This window comes from Arvicanthis niloticus, chromosome 3 (genome assembly GCF_011762505.2).
Source record: "Arvicanthis niloticus isolate mArvNil1 chromosome 3, mArvNil1.pat.X, whole genome shotgun sequence".
NCBI classification, from domain to species: Eukaryota; Metazoa; Chordata; class Mammalia; order Rodentia; family Muridae; genus Arvicanthis; species Arvicanthis niloticus.
Window position 1 is genome coordinate 41604228 of NC_047660.1, and position 18383 is coordinate 41622610.

The 18383-nt window shown below is 41.1% G+C and overlaps 1 protein-coding gene across 2 annotated transcripts in view; it reads left to right on the top strand.

Annotated features, from left to right (window-relative positions):
• The window catches only part of Dgkh (diacylglycerol kinase eta), a 159621-nt gene that overhangs the window by 125594 nt on the left and 15644 nt on the right, over window positions 1-18383 (top strand). For both annotated transcript variants that reach the window (XM_034498972.2, XM_034498974.2), the window contains exons 18-25: window positions 1506-1637; window positions 3192-3309; window positions 4948-5058; window positions 5180-5276; window positions 10964-11071; window positions 13438-13551; window positions 13826-13960; window positions 14077-14240. In XM_034498972.2, coding sequence (XP_034354863.2) covers window positions 1506-1637; window positions 3192-3309; window positions 4948-5058; window positions 5180-5276; window positions 10964-11071; window positions 13438-13551; window positions 13826-13960; window positions 14077-14240 — 979 coding nt within the window. The remainder of the gene's footprint in view (window positions 1-1505; window positions 1638-3191; window positions 3310-4947; window positions 5059-5179; window positions 5277-10963; window positions 11072-13437; window positions 13552-13825; window positions 13961-14076; window positions 14241-18383) is intronic.

The following is an 18383-nucleotide window of genomic DNA, read 5'->3' on the forward strand; positions in this document are numbered from 1 at the left end:
AAGGCAGAGTGCGGATAATTAAGTTTCAGAGTACTTTTAAATTGAATTTAATGACTACTGTCTTTTTAATACCTTCTCTGGCCTCTAGATTAGTTCAAGGTGCTATTTTTCTTCCATTAACCTTCCTCATGTTAGATAGAATTAAATCTTTCTTGTCGATATTTTCTTGAATATTTTAACTATATATGAAGCTTTTGCAAAATTATAACAAAACTATTTGGAGCATATCATCATTTAAATAAATGATGACAAGGAAGGTATGTTGGTTTTACTTGAAGATAAATGATATCTTTCCTCGATTTTAATTATTTTATTAAAATATTTTTACAAATAATACATTTTGACCATATTCTTTTCTCTCCTTCAATTTCTCAGATCCTCCCTAACTCCTTGCCAACCCAACTTTATGACCTCTTTCCCTTCCTCACTGCAATAAAAAATCCCTCTCTCCTTCTCCCCCAACAAATAAAACAAACAAAACAAATGGAATAGCACTTACAAAAACACATGGAGTTATATTTTGTGTTGGCCTAGAGCCTGCCCTGGGGTGTTGTTGATACATCCAGTGACACTCAATTGGAGAAAACTGATTTTCTTTGTCCCAGAAGGTATCAGTTGCAAATAGTTTCTTGGTTAGAGGTGGGACTTTGTATCTACATTTTCTTCTTCATCCTGGTATTTTGTCTGATTTGAACTCAGGCAAGTCTTGCTCATGATGTCTCCTCTGTGAGTTTATGTGTGTATCTGCCCTGTCGTGTCTGGAACGCAGGGTTTGGAGCCGTCCACCACCTCTGGCTCTTAGAATCTTTCTGCCTCCTCTTCTGCATAGCTCCCTGAGCTTTCTGAGGAGGAGTTTGATAAAGATATCTCATTTAGGGCTGAATGCTCCAAAGTCAGTCACTCTTCGTACACTGTCCAGTTGTGGGTCTCTGTTAATTCCCATCCACTGCAAGAAGAAGCTTTTCTGCTGAGGGCTGATGTCTAGATCTGAGTCCAGCCTTTGTCTCCATTATCTGAGGGCTATGTTAATTCCTGCTTCACATGTGTTCACATGTTCCGCTGGGAGTCACATTACTTAAATATGATCGTCTACCCAGTATTCACGATTAATGGGCAATGTGGGTAGTTTGCAGCATAACAGTTTCCAGGCTTTAAATTTCTACTAATCAAGTGTGGGTCGATCACATTCAAATTAAGCATATTATTGACTTTTAATGACAGTAGATATCTATGCTCTGATAGCATCCATTCAAACCAGAGATCAGTGTATCTCCCTTGGAAGATATTCTCCATTTGTCTCAAGAAAATGAAAGTAAAGTGACAGTGGAGGTAAAGATAATAGATATATATAATTATTAGATAATTCATATATGATTAACATCTTCAGTCCTGCTCACTGATTAAATAGACAATTTCTTGTTGCTGTGTGTCTTGAGTTTAGAGGGGCTTGTTTAATTTTATACTGGTTTCATTTGCCATTTTTAAATCTGGATTTTTGTCAACAGCCAAAACCACATCTCAGTCTCCTGATGCCCAGGCAAGTCGTGGCCATTCCCAAACTGATTCTGTCGCTGGTCCAGCTGTGGCCACCACCAAAGAAAACCTCCCTGTGCTCAACACTAGAATAATCTGCCCAGGTAGTGTAGTTATGTGACGTGGTCCGTGCTTTAAGATATCTGTGAAAATGAGTAACTTCGACTTCTCTTATTCATGAACTACAGAAAGGTGTCCTTAGTGTAAATGTTCCTTTAAGAGAATATTTTTTTCCAAACTTAGTTGTAGAAATCCAGGTCTTTAGATGATTTCATGTCTAACTGAGTAGGACAGATTCAAACTCACATTTAGACCTTGTCCTAAGAAATGTTAGTTTGTTGGTTCTAGGTCAGAGTCCAGGAGTCTGTACCTGAACTGGAGCCGACCTTCTATTCTGTGGCCTCCAAGGATCCCCATGGATTTCCTTGTGGTTTTCAGCCACTACTTTTTCTGTAGTCACTTTTAGCCTAGTGTTTGCTTCAGCCTGAATGGAATGAGTTTGCCTTGGATTAGGCTGATACAGATGGACACCAAAGAGTTTAGGTAGGAGTAGGAGGAAAATACACACCTCTCAGAGCTTCCTAACGGGGAAGCAAAGAATACATGTGGGAGCGGAAGTAAATACGAGAATTAAAAAAGAAAAACAGTAGAGAAAATGAACAGAAAGTTGAAGGGTGAAGATTCAAATTATTAAAATCAGGAATGGGAGAAGTCTTGAGGCATTATTGTAGAGCTTAGAGAAATATAAACTGATGGAAATAAACCAATCACAACTCAGAGGAAACAGGCAAATGCACAAAAACATTTAAACTAAAAATCCCATTCAAGAAAAAAAAAAAAGAAATTAAAAACCAGGAGTGGTAGTGCATACATTTTAACCCAAGCACTCAGGAGGCAGAGGTAGTAGATATCTGTGAGTTTGAGGCTAGCCTGATCTACAATAGCAAGCTCCAGGACGGCCAGGACTACATAATAAATGTCTTACTAAGCCAGGAAAGAAATGTGTGCTTTCCCACATTTCTCTTGCATATAGCACCCGGAGTGGGACTTCCCTTTCTAAGGGGAGTGGGGGAGGACTTAAGTGAGGGGTACTGGGAGGAGAGGAAGGGTAATATTGGGTTGTAAAGTGAATAAATAAATAAGCTTAGTAAAACAGGAAAACCCCGGGGGTGCATACATGTGCAAATGTGCGCATATATGTGCATACGTGTGCATACATGTGCTCATATGTGCACATGAGCAAGGTAAGCCACCAAAGCTAATAAGAGAGCACACTGAGGTTGCAGAGTAGAAGGTCAGTATGCATAAATCACAACTCTATCATTATATTTCTATACACCGCGACTGAGCATTCTGTCCATGCAACTAGGGAGAAAGTTCCACTTGAAATCGCATCAAAAATGACAAAAATGAGCTTAACCCAGAAAGTGAAATGCTGAATGGTAAGTGAGAAAACATCATAGATCTTCCTTTTCATGTTTTTCTCTTCATTACAACATGCAGACATTCGGAGCTATTAAAACACTTCGCGTTCCTAAGCATCTGAGTGGTCCCTTGAAATCAGGCTTTGGTAGGAGGCTGTTTGAGATAAGGGCAGGTTGAGTGGACCAGACCTGACTCATCGTCCTCGTAACACGTGCTGCTCTTGTTTCTGGCAGGTTTGAGAGCAGGACTTGCTGCCTCCATCGCTGGGAGTTCTATCATCAACAAAATGTTGCTGGCAAACACCGATCCTTTCGGCGCAACGCCGTTTATTGACCCAGATCTAGATTCGCTGTAAGGAACACTTTGTAGCTTTCCGGCATCCTTTCTGTTTGTTTGTGTTTCGGTTTTGTTCAAATTCTAACATTTTGCATGTGTCCCGAAGTGTATGAATCTACCTACAAAAAGTGCGGTGAGGATGCTCAGAAGTTGGCTGTGGCGGGTCTGTCCCTGAGGCGGGTCCCTTTCTCACCTGCTCAGCAGCCGCTCCCTGGTGCAGAGCTCTGTGCTCAGCCCTGAGGGGTGACCTTAGTGCTGGTGTGCACCTGTATTCATGCCATCCCCTGCCTCTCTCTCCAGTCGGCTAACCTTGCCATCTTTCCACATCCCGCTGCCAGGTTGCCTTATTTCTAAGCTTCTGACCCACATTGATTGCATCTCATTTTAGACTCCCCAAAATACTTTTGTAAGCTTGAGATATATTTACTTTTGTTTTGATTTAAAAATCTGCTTTATGACTGCATATACACACACATGTCTGTGTGTGTGTGTGATCCACATGTGTATGGGTGCACATATATAGGTGGAGGCCAGAATTGGGAGTCTTCCTTGACCAATTTCCCACTTTATGCAGGGTCTCTCATGTGAACCTAGAGCTGACCCGCCAGTTTGGCTAGTCTAGACTTACACAGGCACCTTACTCTGGGCCCTGTCTCTTCCTCCTGTGTGCTGAGATTGCATGCTGGCTGCTTTGCCCACCAGACATTTTCCTTGGCGCTGGCCATCTGACCTCTGGTCTTCCCACACTTGAACCACAAAGGCTTAACCCACTGAGCTATCTCCCTAACTCAAAAATGCTTTTTTTTTTTTTTTTTTTTAAATCTTATTTTTTCGTAGTGGCATTTCTCAAGGACGGTATAAAATTTTATTTTAGGAGTTTTTCTTTTATATTTATTCTCTCTCGTGTGTGTGTGTGTGTGTGTGTGTGTGTGTGTGTACACCTGTGCACATGTGTGTATGTGTACATACCATGACATATCTGGTATGGTCAGAGGACAACTTGATGGAGTCAGTTCTCTCTGTTAACCATGTGTGTCCTGGGAATTGAACCGTGGTCATCAAGTTTAGTGGCAAGCACCAAATACCTTATATAATACCTGTGGTATAAGGAGAGAATCGACTCTTCCGGATTATCTCCTGATGTTCATACATATGTCATGCCATTTGTGCAACACCCATCCACCCCATAAAAGAGTGATAGTGAAAAGAAAATGGGAATAAGTATGAACAAAATAAGAACGGATTGAATTCAGAAGTTGCTTTTCTTACAATTGGTCCACTATTAAGGGTTGAAATGGAAGAGAGTCAGTCTCTCATAAAAGCGAAAGGGGCATTGCACCTGACTGGAAAGCCCTCCCATAGATGCTGGCATCTGTCTGTCCGTGTAGTCAGACCTTGGCATAGAAGAGAAGGCTTAAGGCTGCCAAAGTTAGTAGAAAACAAAAACAATGACTGTCTTTGCTCTACTTTTGCCTCAGACAGACCAAAAATTATTGCACTTGTGCCCAGAGGATGTCTGTAGGGTGTGGCTTCTGCTTTCCAGTCCTCTCCGAAGAACGGTTACCTAAGGGGTAGTAAGTGTGATTGTGTAAATAGACTGTACTTGTAGTGAATCTGAAATTGACTTTTATGTGCTTTTCCTTATTATCATAGAGATGGATACGCTGAAAAATGTGTCATGAACAACTACTTTGGGATTGGATTAGATGCAAAAATTTCATTAGAATTCAATAACAAGAGAGAGGAGCACCCTGAAAAATGCAGGTAATTTCAATAATACCCGTAATGTCGTCATATGTTTTACTTTAATTTCATTTATTGTCTCTTTTGATTTAAGGAGCAAATACATAACATTTCCTGAGATTGAACAATATTTATTTTTCAGAAGCCGAACTAAAAACCTGATGTGGTATGGAGTCCTTGGGACCCGGGAGTTATTACAGAGATCATACAAGAATTTGGAACAAAGGGTTCAACTTGAAGTAAGTTAATCTTGAAGCAGAGACATTTGAGTTTATCCTCTATAGATAATTTGCAGAGCTAAGTTGACCTAATTTCCTTTTACTTAGTGATTATATGTATTGTAAAGGTAGTGTCAACTCTGCCTAGAAACAACAGACTTAACCTGGCCATTCTCATCTGCTCCTGCAGCTGAGGCCACCAGGGTGGAGCCATGCATGTACTTTAGAAGGACAGTGTCTTTAGTAATGGGTTTTTACACACGCAAATGTTCTGGTTCTGCAATGCCCAGTGTTCTTATAACATCCTTGAAAATAGTGTTTGCAGCTCATTCATTTTATTTAAATACATATTTATTTTGATCCAATTATTTCTAACAAGTCAGTTGAAAAGGATTTTGACAATTGTTTTTTCTAATTTACTTAGAAACTTCAGGATAAAGAAATTTACTTAATCTCTTGCAATAGCAGGAAAAAGATGGCTGGGAGTCTTTGAAGTCTATCAATTACTGTAGATTTGTTTTCTTTTATCTTTTGTCCAGCCCAGCACATATCTTACTTCCTTTTATGATTAGATATTTTTATTTAAAGCATATCACTAATATAGAGGAATTTATAACTTTTAAGTATTGAATGCTCTGGTAAGCTAACTAAACTGAGTACTGTTGTCTTGTCATTATCTCACCAGTGGGTTGTAGGCTAACTAAATGTCAGAAAGAGAAGCCCACTGCTCCTTGCCACCCTAGAAACATCTCTAGGGGATCAGCTGCTTTGATTCATGATTGCTTGTAAAATTAGAATACAGACTACTAGGTGACAGGCTACAGATCAGGAAGGTTCACCTTTTGCCAAGAACCCACCACAGCCGCACCCCAAGGCCATCTAGATGCCCTTGTATGAATTGTATGAGTTCCTTCATTTTGATCCCTGGCCCCATGTGGCCACAGTCCTTAAGAACGGCTAGTTGTAATTATTGCTGTTAGCCTTAGTGCAAAACGCAGTAGCTGACGCCTGACGCCGTCTTGAGACAAAATTGAATAGGGAAACGATAACTTGATAAGGAAGATGCTCCTTATATTACGACGACTGACATGTTGTAGCATGGCTCCAGGAACAGACTTGATTGGGGCATGAGGGAATGAAGAAATGACAGACAGATACATGGACTGAAAGCTGGGCTGGGGGTCAGGCTCTGACCTGCAGGAGCTGAGCACCCCAGGAACTCAGCAGCATATAGGCTTGCACAGGGAGGTGGGATTATTACATAATGACAAACCTGGAGGTGGGGTTTATGGCCTACAGCTGGATTAGGAGACAGGTTTAGCAACCCTGGTAGGAGCTGTCTCTGTAAGGGTGCAGCTTCAGGCAGTAAACATCCCGAGGCATTTTCTGCACAGACTGTCTACACTAGCCCTTGGTCTCCTGCAGAAGGCTTTGCCATGCCTCCGAGCCTGAGGCTGTGGGCTCCTTGACAGGAATGTGCCTGTGTCAACAATACACAGTCACTCAGGATTTTACTCACTCAGCGCTAACTCTGTTCCCTACAGATGAATCTGACCATAAATTGGGAGGTTGGAGGGGACAGACTCAAAAATACATTTAGAGCCAGGTATGGTGGCACTTGTTTGTAATCCCAGCTCTTCAGTTCGGAAGCAGGACAGTTGCCCACATTCATGTCTGGAGTTCCAGGCCAGCCAAGGCTGTAAAGAAGGACCCTTTTTTAAAAAATACACAAAACAAGCAAACAAAACAACTATAAAACCACTTAATACTTGTAACCTGTCTTAGGGTTTTACTGCTGTGAACAGACACCATGACCAAGGCAAGTCTTATAAGGACAACATCTAATTGGGGCTGGCTTACAGGTTCAGAGGTTCATCATCAAGGTGGGAGCATGGCAGCATCCAGACAGGCATGGTGCAGGAGGAGCTGAGAGTTCTACACCTTCATTTGAAGGCTGCTAGTGGAAGACTGGCTTCTAGGCAACTAGGATAAGAGTCTTAAGACCACGCCCACAGCGACACACCTACTCCAACAAGGCCACACCTCCTAATAGTGCCACTCCCTGGGCCAAGCGCATATTAGCCATTGCATAACCTAACAGCTTATCATGGGTTTGCCAACCTCACAAATGCTCAGAGTGTTCACTGAGCCCATACTCAATGTCCTGACCAAAGGCTGCTTTATAATGAGCTCTTTCCTTTGTTTTAAAAGACCCTGAAGGTGTGGATCTTTTGACAGTCTGCTAAAACTATGGATCGCTTTAATAAAGTTTTTAATGCATTTATTAAGCTATGTAGATTTAATGGATGGTATAAAAATCAGTTAAGTATTTTTGTTAGACTCACTTATTTCATTATTACCAGTAATGTAATCAAATAAAAATAGAACGGGGATCTATAAATACAATGTTTCAAAGTGGAGATAAACAAACTAGAGACCTGTGAGGTGTCTCCCTGAAATAAATTTGCTGGCTACTGAGCCTGGTGTCCAGACTTCAGTCCCTGGGGCCCACATGGTAGGAGGGGAGAAATGCCTACTGCGCGTTGTCCTCTGCCCAGCACACGTGCATACATGCACGCTCTCGTGCACACTTAAATGAATGATTATCGTGGGGCAAGTGGAAACATGCCACCAGACAGAAGAACTGGCAAGGTCGAAGCAGAATCAAAACCTCTGGTAATCTTATAACTGAGAACAATAGGTGTTAGAATCAGCTCCCAGTCAGACTTGGTAAAGCAGACATGCAGCCTGGCGCCCTGCATTTCGCCTCCCTTGAACAATATATGGCAGTGTTCCGACACCCCAGCGGCGTGGCAGAAACACAGCCTGACAAGTGATAATAAAAATGAAATTATATCTGAAACATCTAGGCTTTGATATAGTCTGCATGTCTTTTGATCATGTAGTCAGGGTACTGTTGGTGTCTGCCTTGTTACATACACTTGTAACAGAGGGTACTGCTAAGTTCATAGGTTAGTTAGTGGACATAAAAAGATATATTTTTTTTTAATCAACAAGTTTTCATTCTTTGAATTTATCCATTAACCCATGATTTTGAAACCTCAAGCTGAGACAGTGTATATTCAGATATAAACAGGCCAGATGAATTTGGCTTGGTCACTCATACCTGTAATCATGACACTTCAGATGTGGAGGCAGGAGGATCATGAACTTGGGTCAACCTGAGCTACATATCCTTGTCTAAAAATAAAGTGATAAGAAAAAAACTAAAATTAGTAAAATAGGATGATGGAAACTGTGCTAATATATATTAAAAAGTGAAATAGAAAGTTTTGGAATTCTTTGCCATTTTTCAGTAAGGAAAAGTAGACTGCTTTCTAAGAGTGAGTGTGGAGGACTGGGTATCAGCTTCTCTCCTTGGTGATGCTGTGTGTGTGTGTTGGGGGGGGGGGGTAAAGGTGGAGCAGAGTCTCCTGAGGAGGCCCTGCATTATGCACCAGGCCTGTTTGAGTCCACCTTTCATTCATTATTTTACACAGATAAGGTTTCCCCTCTGGTATGGAAGGATATGGATTTCATGTGTGGAGCTTGAATTTGTGCCAGCCAAGACTTAGACTGTGGCTTCCCTGTGTGCAAGTGGGTGGAAGTGTGCTTGGTGCAAATTCTCTGAGCAAGATAGAAGTCATGGTGAGAACTGAGAAGCATGGGGCCCATACCAACTGGGTTTGCCTTGAGATGCTCATATAAGCCCAGCTATCTGAGCACGAGGAGAGGTTTGTGATCCCATCCCTACGACAGGAACTCCAGGATAAATCACAGTGCACCTCCTTCTTTGCAGTAGACAAACGTTGAGTGGTATAAATGGGAGGTTTCACTGAAGTTGACATACTTTAATTAATAGTGACTTGTCCGTAACAAGCCTGTAACAAGCAGTTTTCCTTTTTAACTGAAGTAATGATCATATAGTCTTGTGTGTTTTAAGTACAGACTGAATGTAAACAAAAATAAATAACTGGAAATGCAAATTTCATCCCTTAACTGCTATGTCCACCTCAGTATCTAAGTTTTATTTAAGAATAAATAAGTAGAATAAAACAAAAAAAAAACCATGAAATTAATGCGGAGTGATGTTTATGAAAACGGCAGTTTTGCTTACACTAAGGGAAATTCGTTCATTTGTAAATACAAAAGAAGCAGTTTTGCCTTGTTTTATATTTTAAAGACAGAGTCTCGCTCTATAACCAGAACTAGCCAGCAACTTGCAGCAGTCCTCCTGCCTCCACTTCACAAGTATGGATTGCAGATGTGTGCCAACACAGTATAAGTTTTCTTTGCTGTTTTCTGTTGTTGTTTTTTTTTTTTTACTTGGTTGGTTTTTGATCTGAAGAGGGGCTGAAGAAGTGGTTCAGCCTTTAAGAGCGCTGGCTGCTTTCAGAGAATTAAGGCTCAACTCCTGGCACTCACATGGGCTACTAACCAACTGTAACTCCAGTTCCAGGGACTCCATCGCCCTCTTCTGGCCACTTTAGGGACTGCGTCCACTGAGGCCATGTGTAGCAACCATAGCCCTCCTTTCTCATCTAAGCGGTCATTTAGGTGAATTAGAAGGTGGGAATGTACAGTGCTATCCAATATGCATAGTTTTCCTTGTCTTTGCATATAGCTACATGAACAATACAGCTTTGATTAAAATGGTGTGTGTGTGTGTGTGTGTGTGTGTGTGTGTGTGTGTGAGAGAGAGAGAGAGAGAGAGAGTGCTTGCATTTGTGTAAATGCACCAAGCACACGTGTGGATGTCAGAGGGCAACTTGAGGATTTTGTTCTTTTCATATACATGTGGGTTCCACATATTAAACTCAAGTTGTCAGGGTTGGTGGCAAGCACCGTTACCCACCTAATCATCTTATCAGCTCCTGCTCAGCTTTCAGTTTAGATGGTTGCTGGTTAGTTACCAACCCCAGGTAAGGACCCAGTTATGGGAAATTCTGAGTGAGACGAATGAGATCGAAGCCTGCCCATACAGAGCCTGCCTTAGACAGAATGCCTAAAACTAGAACAGGAGTTCTCAACCTGTGGTTCTCCACCCCCCTGAGGATTGAATGACCTTTTTACTGGGGTCACCCAAGACCATTGGACAACACAGGTAATTATGATTTATGACAGTAGCAAAATCACAGTTATGAAGTAGCAGTAAGTTTATGGCTGGGGGTATCACCACAGCACGAGGAGCTGTATTAATCGGTCACAGCATTAGGAAGGTCGAGGCCCACTGGGCTAGAAGTTTGTAGGTGGTCTGAAGGAGATTCAAGAAAAGTACTGCATGGTCTGGGAGGAAGATGAAGGAAAGTATCCTTTTAATTCAATTTTTATAAAAATTTCTTTAGTTATTTATACTTTTTTTTTTTACTAAGAGAAAAGCTGAAGTCCTTTGTAATATATGAGTATATCTACAAGCAAGCTAGCACCACAGAGAAATTACACTGTATCTCACCCTTTTTAATGTGAAAGAGTGTGTTTACAAGAAAGCAAGCACCCAGACACAGTCCTGTCTCCATAGCTCAGAAGTAACAGTGTTGCCCTTTTTTGACCTCTAGGCCTTTTATTTTTCAGACAGGGCCTCACTTAGGCCAGGCTGCCCGGGAACTTACTATGTGGTTGAGGATGTTCATGGATCACCGCTCTTCCTGCATCCACTTCAAAGTGCTGGGACTATAGGCGTTCTAACCTCCAAGCTTTTTGCCTTGCAGTGTGATGGGCAGTATATCCCGCTCCCCAGTCTACAAGGCATAGCAGTGCTGAACATCCCTAGCTACGCGGGAGGCACCAATTTCTGGGGCGGAACCAAAGAGGACGATGTAAGTAGCATAATGGGGTTGGAGTGTGTGTCCTCAGTGGGAATTACATTCCCAGAATTCCTAGCTTTAAAAGTGTGCATCATGATACTAATTGCATTCAATATTTACATCATAAATGTGTTACAATATTTGGAAGGTGTGAGGTAGAATTCCTAACATCTTATTTTAACGTTTTTTCTCATGATTGCACTCTTAAGTTTCTCCAGAGTTCTGCCAGCAAAGATGTGCACCACCACCCCTGGCAGGGTTGAGGACTATTTCTGTTTTCTTTGTATGTTTCCCTATATTATAAAAAAAAAAAAAAACCCACAGTCACATGTGTGCAGTACAAACCATTGTCCTTGTGTGGTACACTACCATTGCCCTTGTGCGGTACACGACCATTGCCCTTGTGCGGTACACGGCCATTGCCCTTGTGCGGTACACTACCATTGCTTTAAAAGGAATGAGAAAGAGAACACAGTTATTGAAGTGGGCATGTGGTGAAAAGTGATGCTATCGTCATTGCGCAAGGTGACGTGCTCATGACGTGCATAGACATCTGGTTCTACTGAAGTAGAACCCACTCTTTGTGCCAGCATGCCACCACTCAGATATTCTGAAGTTGTGAAGTCAGTAGAGTAAGATAAAGTCAACGTTCCTGGGCATCCACTAGGCACTCATCTTTAAAGAGCTTTATATTCATTGTTTGATATCCATGTGGTGTGATTTCTTTTCCTTCTCCTTCCCTTCCTCCTTCTCCTCTTCCTCTTCCTTTTCTTCTCCGTTTTCCTTCCCCTCTCTCTGTCTCTTTGTCTCTTTCTGTGTCTCTGTCTCTGTGTCTCTGTCCCTCCCCCCTCTCTCCCTCTCTCTCTCTCTCTCTCTCTCTCTCTCTCTCTCTCTCTCTCTCTCTCTCGTGTGGTGTGTGAGCTAGGGTAAGAACTAAGGTCCCTGCACAGGCTGGTAGAACCCTGTAACACTGACCTACATCCTCAGCCCCAAGCCTTAACTTTTAAATTTACCCTTGAAAAAAATGGATACAAAGTTTCCACAGTAGAAGTTATATCAGTGTCAGCAATGTTGTGGCCTCATATTTCTGATACAACTTTTAATTGGGGTATTCCTTTAGAATGAGTGAGTATTTTTCCAATCATAATTGTTACATACAGTAAGTGAGAAGTAACGACAACTATGTGGCCATGGCTAAATTTAAATTCTTGGCATCAGTTTTGTAAACATTCACTTAACATAAAACCAGTGTATGTTGGGAGAATTTTTGTCCCTTGAGGTTTGTTTCCATACTCACGAATGCCCTGAAAGGTTGTTATATTAAAGTATGAGGCACAGGGCTGGAGAGATGGCTCAGTAGTTGAGGGCACTTCCTGCTCTTGCAGAGGACCCGGGTTCAGTTCCCAGCACCCAGCACCAGTTTACACCACCTGTAACCACCTGCAGCTCAGGCTGTCTGTCCTAGTGTGCTTCCTATTACTGTGATAAACCCCATGCCATCAGCAATGTATGGAGGAAAGTGTGTGTTCAGCCCCCATGTCCTGATCTCAGTAGACCACGGAGGGTAATCCAGGCAGGAACTGAAGCAGAGACCACATGGAACATGCTGCTAACTGACTTGTCTCCCCGTAGCATACTCATCCTGTGTTCTTATACAATCTAGGAATACCTCCTTAGGGGTGGTACTGCCCACAGTGGGCAAGCCCCTCAAACATCAACCAGTAATCAAGAAAATACCTGAGACATATGAGTACAAGCCAGTCTGATGGAGGCTGTTCTTTGACTGGTGTTCCATCTTCCCAGGTGACCCTTAGTCTGTGTCAAGATGAGAAAAGCTGATACACTCATTTGGTGTCTTCAGGCACTTGCTCTCACCTGCACATATTTACATGCAGATATACCCACATGCATGTAATTAAAAATAAGAACAAATCATTTAAAAAGGTAATAGCACAAATGTGTGTTGCTTTGAATACTTCAGAAGTGTGTCTTTAAAATATGCCAAGTGTCACGATTTGCATGTTTTTAAACACCAACTTCTGGGCCTTTGTAGATTTCTGAAAACATCATCTTATCAAGAGGTCTACTAGTTATATGTGAAGTATTTAACAGTTTATATCAAGATGAGTCATTTAGAAACACATTGGTCCCTGTATGAGATGTTTGAATATCATATTCATGTATATGTGGAAACCTGTTTTGAAAGTATGCTTATTTTGAGCTGTCCTTGAGTATTTCCTTGGGCTATTATTACTTAGTGATGCTTCCCTTCTTGCTTTTTGTTTTTGGTATATCTGTGTGGCAGGGCTTGGGGGCCTGGCATTCCAGTCTACCTAAACTGTTGGCAGAAATGTGTGTAATACGGTTTTCCCTCATAGATATTTGCAGCGCCATCTTTTGATGACAAGATTCTGGAAGTCGTCGCAGTATTTGACAGTATGCAGATGGCAGTATCAAGGGTCATCAAATTGCAGCATCACCGGATAGCACAGGTTGGTTTCTCAGGTCAAAGCTCACCTTATTTCATGGGCAAGGACCACAGAAGGAAGCTATTCCAGATGGCCTACACTGATCGGCTTCTTTAGAAAGCATATCAATGTTGTAAAAGTCACGACTGGCTTTCTGTCATGTCTCACTATGTCGTTGCAACAGTAAAGCATGGCATTCTGTTCCACAGAGTGGAGTCAACCCAAACCCAGATAATGCAGGCTGCATTGATTCTCAGGTTGATCTGTGATCTCAAATAATGTGTTGGCCTCATTTCAGTGCCGTACAGTAAAAATCACTATATTTGGTGAAGAGGGAGTCCCAGTGCAGGTGGATGGCGAAGCCTGGGTGCAGCCTCCGGGGATCATCAAAATTGTGCACAAAAACAGAGCTCAGATGCTAACCAGAGACAGAGTACGTAACGTTAATTAATTTTAATTTTTAACTTTGTGTGTTTGTGTGTGTGTGTGTAGTTATGTTAGTCTCCAGGGTCTAACGTAACTGTTCCTTGCCATCCTGGTTTTAAATAGGCCTTTGAAAGCACCCTGAAGTCTTGGGAAGACAAGCAGAAGTGTGACTCTGGGAAGCCAGTTCTTCGAACCAACACTTACCTCCATCCCGCCCCAGACCTGGCCACAGAGGAAGTATCACAGATGCGGCTCTGCTCGCAGGCTGCGGAGGAGCTCATCACTAGGTAAAGGACTCCTGCTGGAGAGTTTGGCTGGGAGAACTCTGGCCTTGGCCAGTTGTGCTAGCGTCTTTAAAGTTGTTTTGATGCCTAGGGTACTAATAGGGATTGTTGGCTTATTCCGTTAGCTGCCTCCTGTGGGCTCTATCTGCCCCCCTTTATCAGATTTTCCACACATGCAGTCTGTAGTCTTTCTCTTACTCCGCTTTGAAAACAATGACGAATGTCCTGACACATATGCTCATTAGTATCTCTGCACTACCCACTGGTTGCCCAGGAACTACTCACTGTGTGTGAGATGTTGGAAGAAGTCTAACATGAACCATGTTCCCACACATCATGAGACAGAACAAACTGTTGTAGAGTGGTTTCTGGCAATGTACCCCAAAGATTTAGAGAGCACACGTAGTAACCCTTCTCGAGAGAATGAGGAGAGATCTTTGAAAAGAAGATAGCCACAAAGCATAATCCCACCTCTAACAACAAAAATAACAGGAAGCAACAATCACTTTTCCTTAATATCTCTTAATATCAATGGACTCAATTCCCCCAATAAAAAGACATAGACTAACAGACCGAATACAAAAACAGGACCCAGCATTTTGCTGCACACAGGAAATGCACCTCAGACAGGCACTATCTCAGAGTAAAAGGATGGAAAACAATTTTCCAAGGAAATGGTCTCAAGAAACAAGATGGAGTAGCCACTCTAATATCAAATAAAATTGACTTCCAACCAAAAGTTATCAAAAAGGATAAGGAAGGACACTTCATACCTATCAAAGGAAAAAATCTACCAAGATGAACTCTCAATTCTGAACATCTATGCTCCGAAATGCAAGGGCACACACATTCATAAAAGAAACATTACTAAAGCTCACAGCACACATTACACCTCACACAATAATAGTGGGGGATTTCAACACCCCACTCTCAGCAATGGACAGATCATGGAAACACAAACTAAACAGAGACACAGTGAAACTAACAGAAGTTATGAACCAAATGGATTTGGCAGATAACTATAGAGCATTTCGTCTAAAAACAAAAGAATATACCTTCTGCTCAGCACCTCATGGTACCTTCTCCAAAATCAACCATATAATTGGTCACAAAACAGACCTCAATAGATACAAGAAGATTGAAATAATCACAGGCATCTTATCAGATCGCCATGGACTAAGGCTGGTCTTCAATAACAACAAAAACAACAGAAAGCCCACAAACACTTAGAAGCTGAACAATGCTCTACTCAATGATAACATGGTCAAGGAAGAAATAAAGAAAAAAATTAAAGACTTTTTAGAATTTAATGAAAATGAAGGCTCATCATAACAAAATTTATGAGTTACAGTGAAAGCAGTGCTAAGAGGAAAACTCATAGCTCTAAGTGCCTACAAAAAGAAGCTGGAGAGAGCGTACACTAGCAGCTTGACAGCACACCTGAGAGCTCTAGAACAAAAAGAAGCAAATACACCCAAGAGGAGTAGATGGCAGGAAATAATCAAACTTGGCTGAAATAACAGAACTATACAAAGAATCAACAAAACCAGAAGCTGGTTCTTTGAGAAAATCAACAAGATTGATAAACCCTTAGCCAGACTAACCAGAGGGCACAGAGACAGTATCCAAATTAATAAAATCAGAACTGAAAAGGGAGACATAACAACAGAAACTGAGGAAATTAAAAAAAAAAAAGAAAAAAAACCATCAGACCCTACTATAAAGGCCTATACTAAACCAAATTGGAAAATATGGATGAAATGGACAATTTCCTAGATAGATACCAGATACCAAAGTTAAATTAGGATCAGATAAACCATCTAAACTGTCCCATAACCCCTAAAGGAATAGCAGCATTCATTAAAAGTCTTCCAACAACAACAACAACAACAACAAAACCCAAAAAACAAAAAACAGGACTGAATGGGTTTAGTGTAGAATTTCATCAGACTTTCAAAGAAAACCTAATACGAATACTCTTCAAACTGGTTCATAAAATAGAAACAGAAGGAACACTGCCCAGTTCATTCTATGAAGCCACAATTATGCGTATACTTAAACCACACAAAGACCCAACAAAGAAAGAGAACTTCAAACCTATTTCTTTTATGAACATCAATGCAAAAATACTCAATAAAATTCTCACAAACCGAATCCAAGAACACATCAAAACAATCATTCACCATGATCAAGTAGGCTTCATCCCAGGGATGAAAAGATGGTTCAATATATGGAAATCCATCAATATAACCCACTACATAAACAAACTCAAAAGAAAAATATCACATGATCATTGCATTAGATGCTGAAAAAGCATCTGACAAAATTCAGCATCTCTTCATGGTAAAATTCTTGGAAAGATCAGGAATTCAAGGCCCATACCTAAACATACCAAAAGCAATATACAGCCAACGACTAGCCAACATCAAACTAAATGGAGAGAAACTTGAAGCAATCCCACTAAGATCAGGGACTAGACAAGGCTGCTCACTCTCTCCCTACCTATTCAACATAGTACTTGACATTCTAGCTCGAGCAATTAGAGACAACAAAAGGAGGTCAAAGGGATACAAATTGGAAAAGAAGAAGTCAAAATATCACTATTTGCAGATGATATGATAGTATACTTAAGTCACCCCAAAACTTCCACCAGAGAACCTGATAAACAACTTCAGCAAAGTGGCTGGATATAAAATTAACTCAAACAAATCAGTAGCCTTCCTCTACTCAAAGGATAAACAGGCTGAGAAAGAATTTAGGGAAACAAACTTCATAATAGTCACAAATAATTCAAATTACCTTGGTGTGACTCTAACCAAGCAAGTGAAAGATCTGTATGACAAGAACCTCAAGTCTCTAAAGAAAGAAATAGAAGGTTATCTCAGATCAAAAGATGTCCCATGCTCATGGATTGGCAGGATTAATATAGTAAAAATAGCAATCTTGTTGGCAGCAATCTACAGATGCAATGCAATCCCCATCAAAATTCCAACTTAATTCTTCATAGAGTTAGAAAGAGCAATTCTCAAATCATTTGGAATAACAAAAAAAAAAAACAAAAAAAACAGGATAGTGAAAACTATTCTCAATAATAAAAGAACTTCTGGGGGAATCACCATCCCTGACCTGAAGCTGTACTACAGAGCAATAGTGATAAAAAAAAAACCGCATGGTATTGATACAGAGACAAGCAGGTAGATCAGTGGAATAGAATTGAAGACCCAGAAATGAACCCACACACTTATGGACACTTGATCTTTGGCAAAGAAGCTAAAATCATCCAGTGGAAAAAAGACAGCATTTTCAGCAAATGGTGCTGGTTCAACTAGAGGTCAGCATGTAGAAGGATGCAAATCAATCCATTCTTATCTCTTTGTACAAAGCTCAAGTCTAAGTGGATCAAGGATCTTCACATGAAGCCAGATACACTGAAACTAATAGAGGAGAAAGTGGGGAAGAGCCTCAAACACATGAGCACAGGGGGAAAGTTCCTGAATAGAACATCAATGGCTTATGCTCTAAGATCAAGAATCGACAAATGGGACCTCTTAAAATTGCAAAGTCTCTGTAAGGAAAAGGACACTGTCAATAGGACAAAATGGCAACAGATTGGGAAAAGATCATTATCAATCCTACATCCGATAGAGGGCTAATATCCAATATATACAAAGAACTCAAGAAATTAAACTCCAGAAAATCAAATAACCCTATTAAAAATGGGATACAGAACTAAACAAGAAATTCTCAACTGAGGAATCTCAAATGGCAGAGAAGCACCTAAAGAAATGTTTAATATCCTTAGTCATCAGGGAAATGCAAACCAAAACAACCCTGAGATTCCACCTCACACCAGTCAGAATGGCTAAGATTAAAAACTCAGGTGACAGCAGATGCTGGTGAGGATGTGGAGAAAAAGGAACACTCTTCCATTGTTGGTGGGATTGCAAGCTGGTCCAACCACTCTGGAAATCAGTCTGGCGGTTCCTCAGAAAATTGGACATAGCATTACCTGAGTACCCCGCTATACCACTCCTGGGCATATACCCAAAGTCACTCCAACATATAATAAGGACACACCTCCAACACATAACAATGGCACTATGTTCATATCAGCCTTAATTATAATAGCCAGAAGCTGGAGAGAAC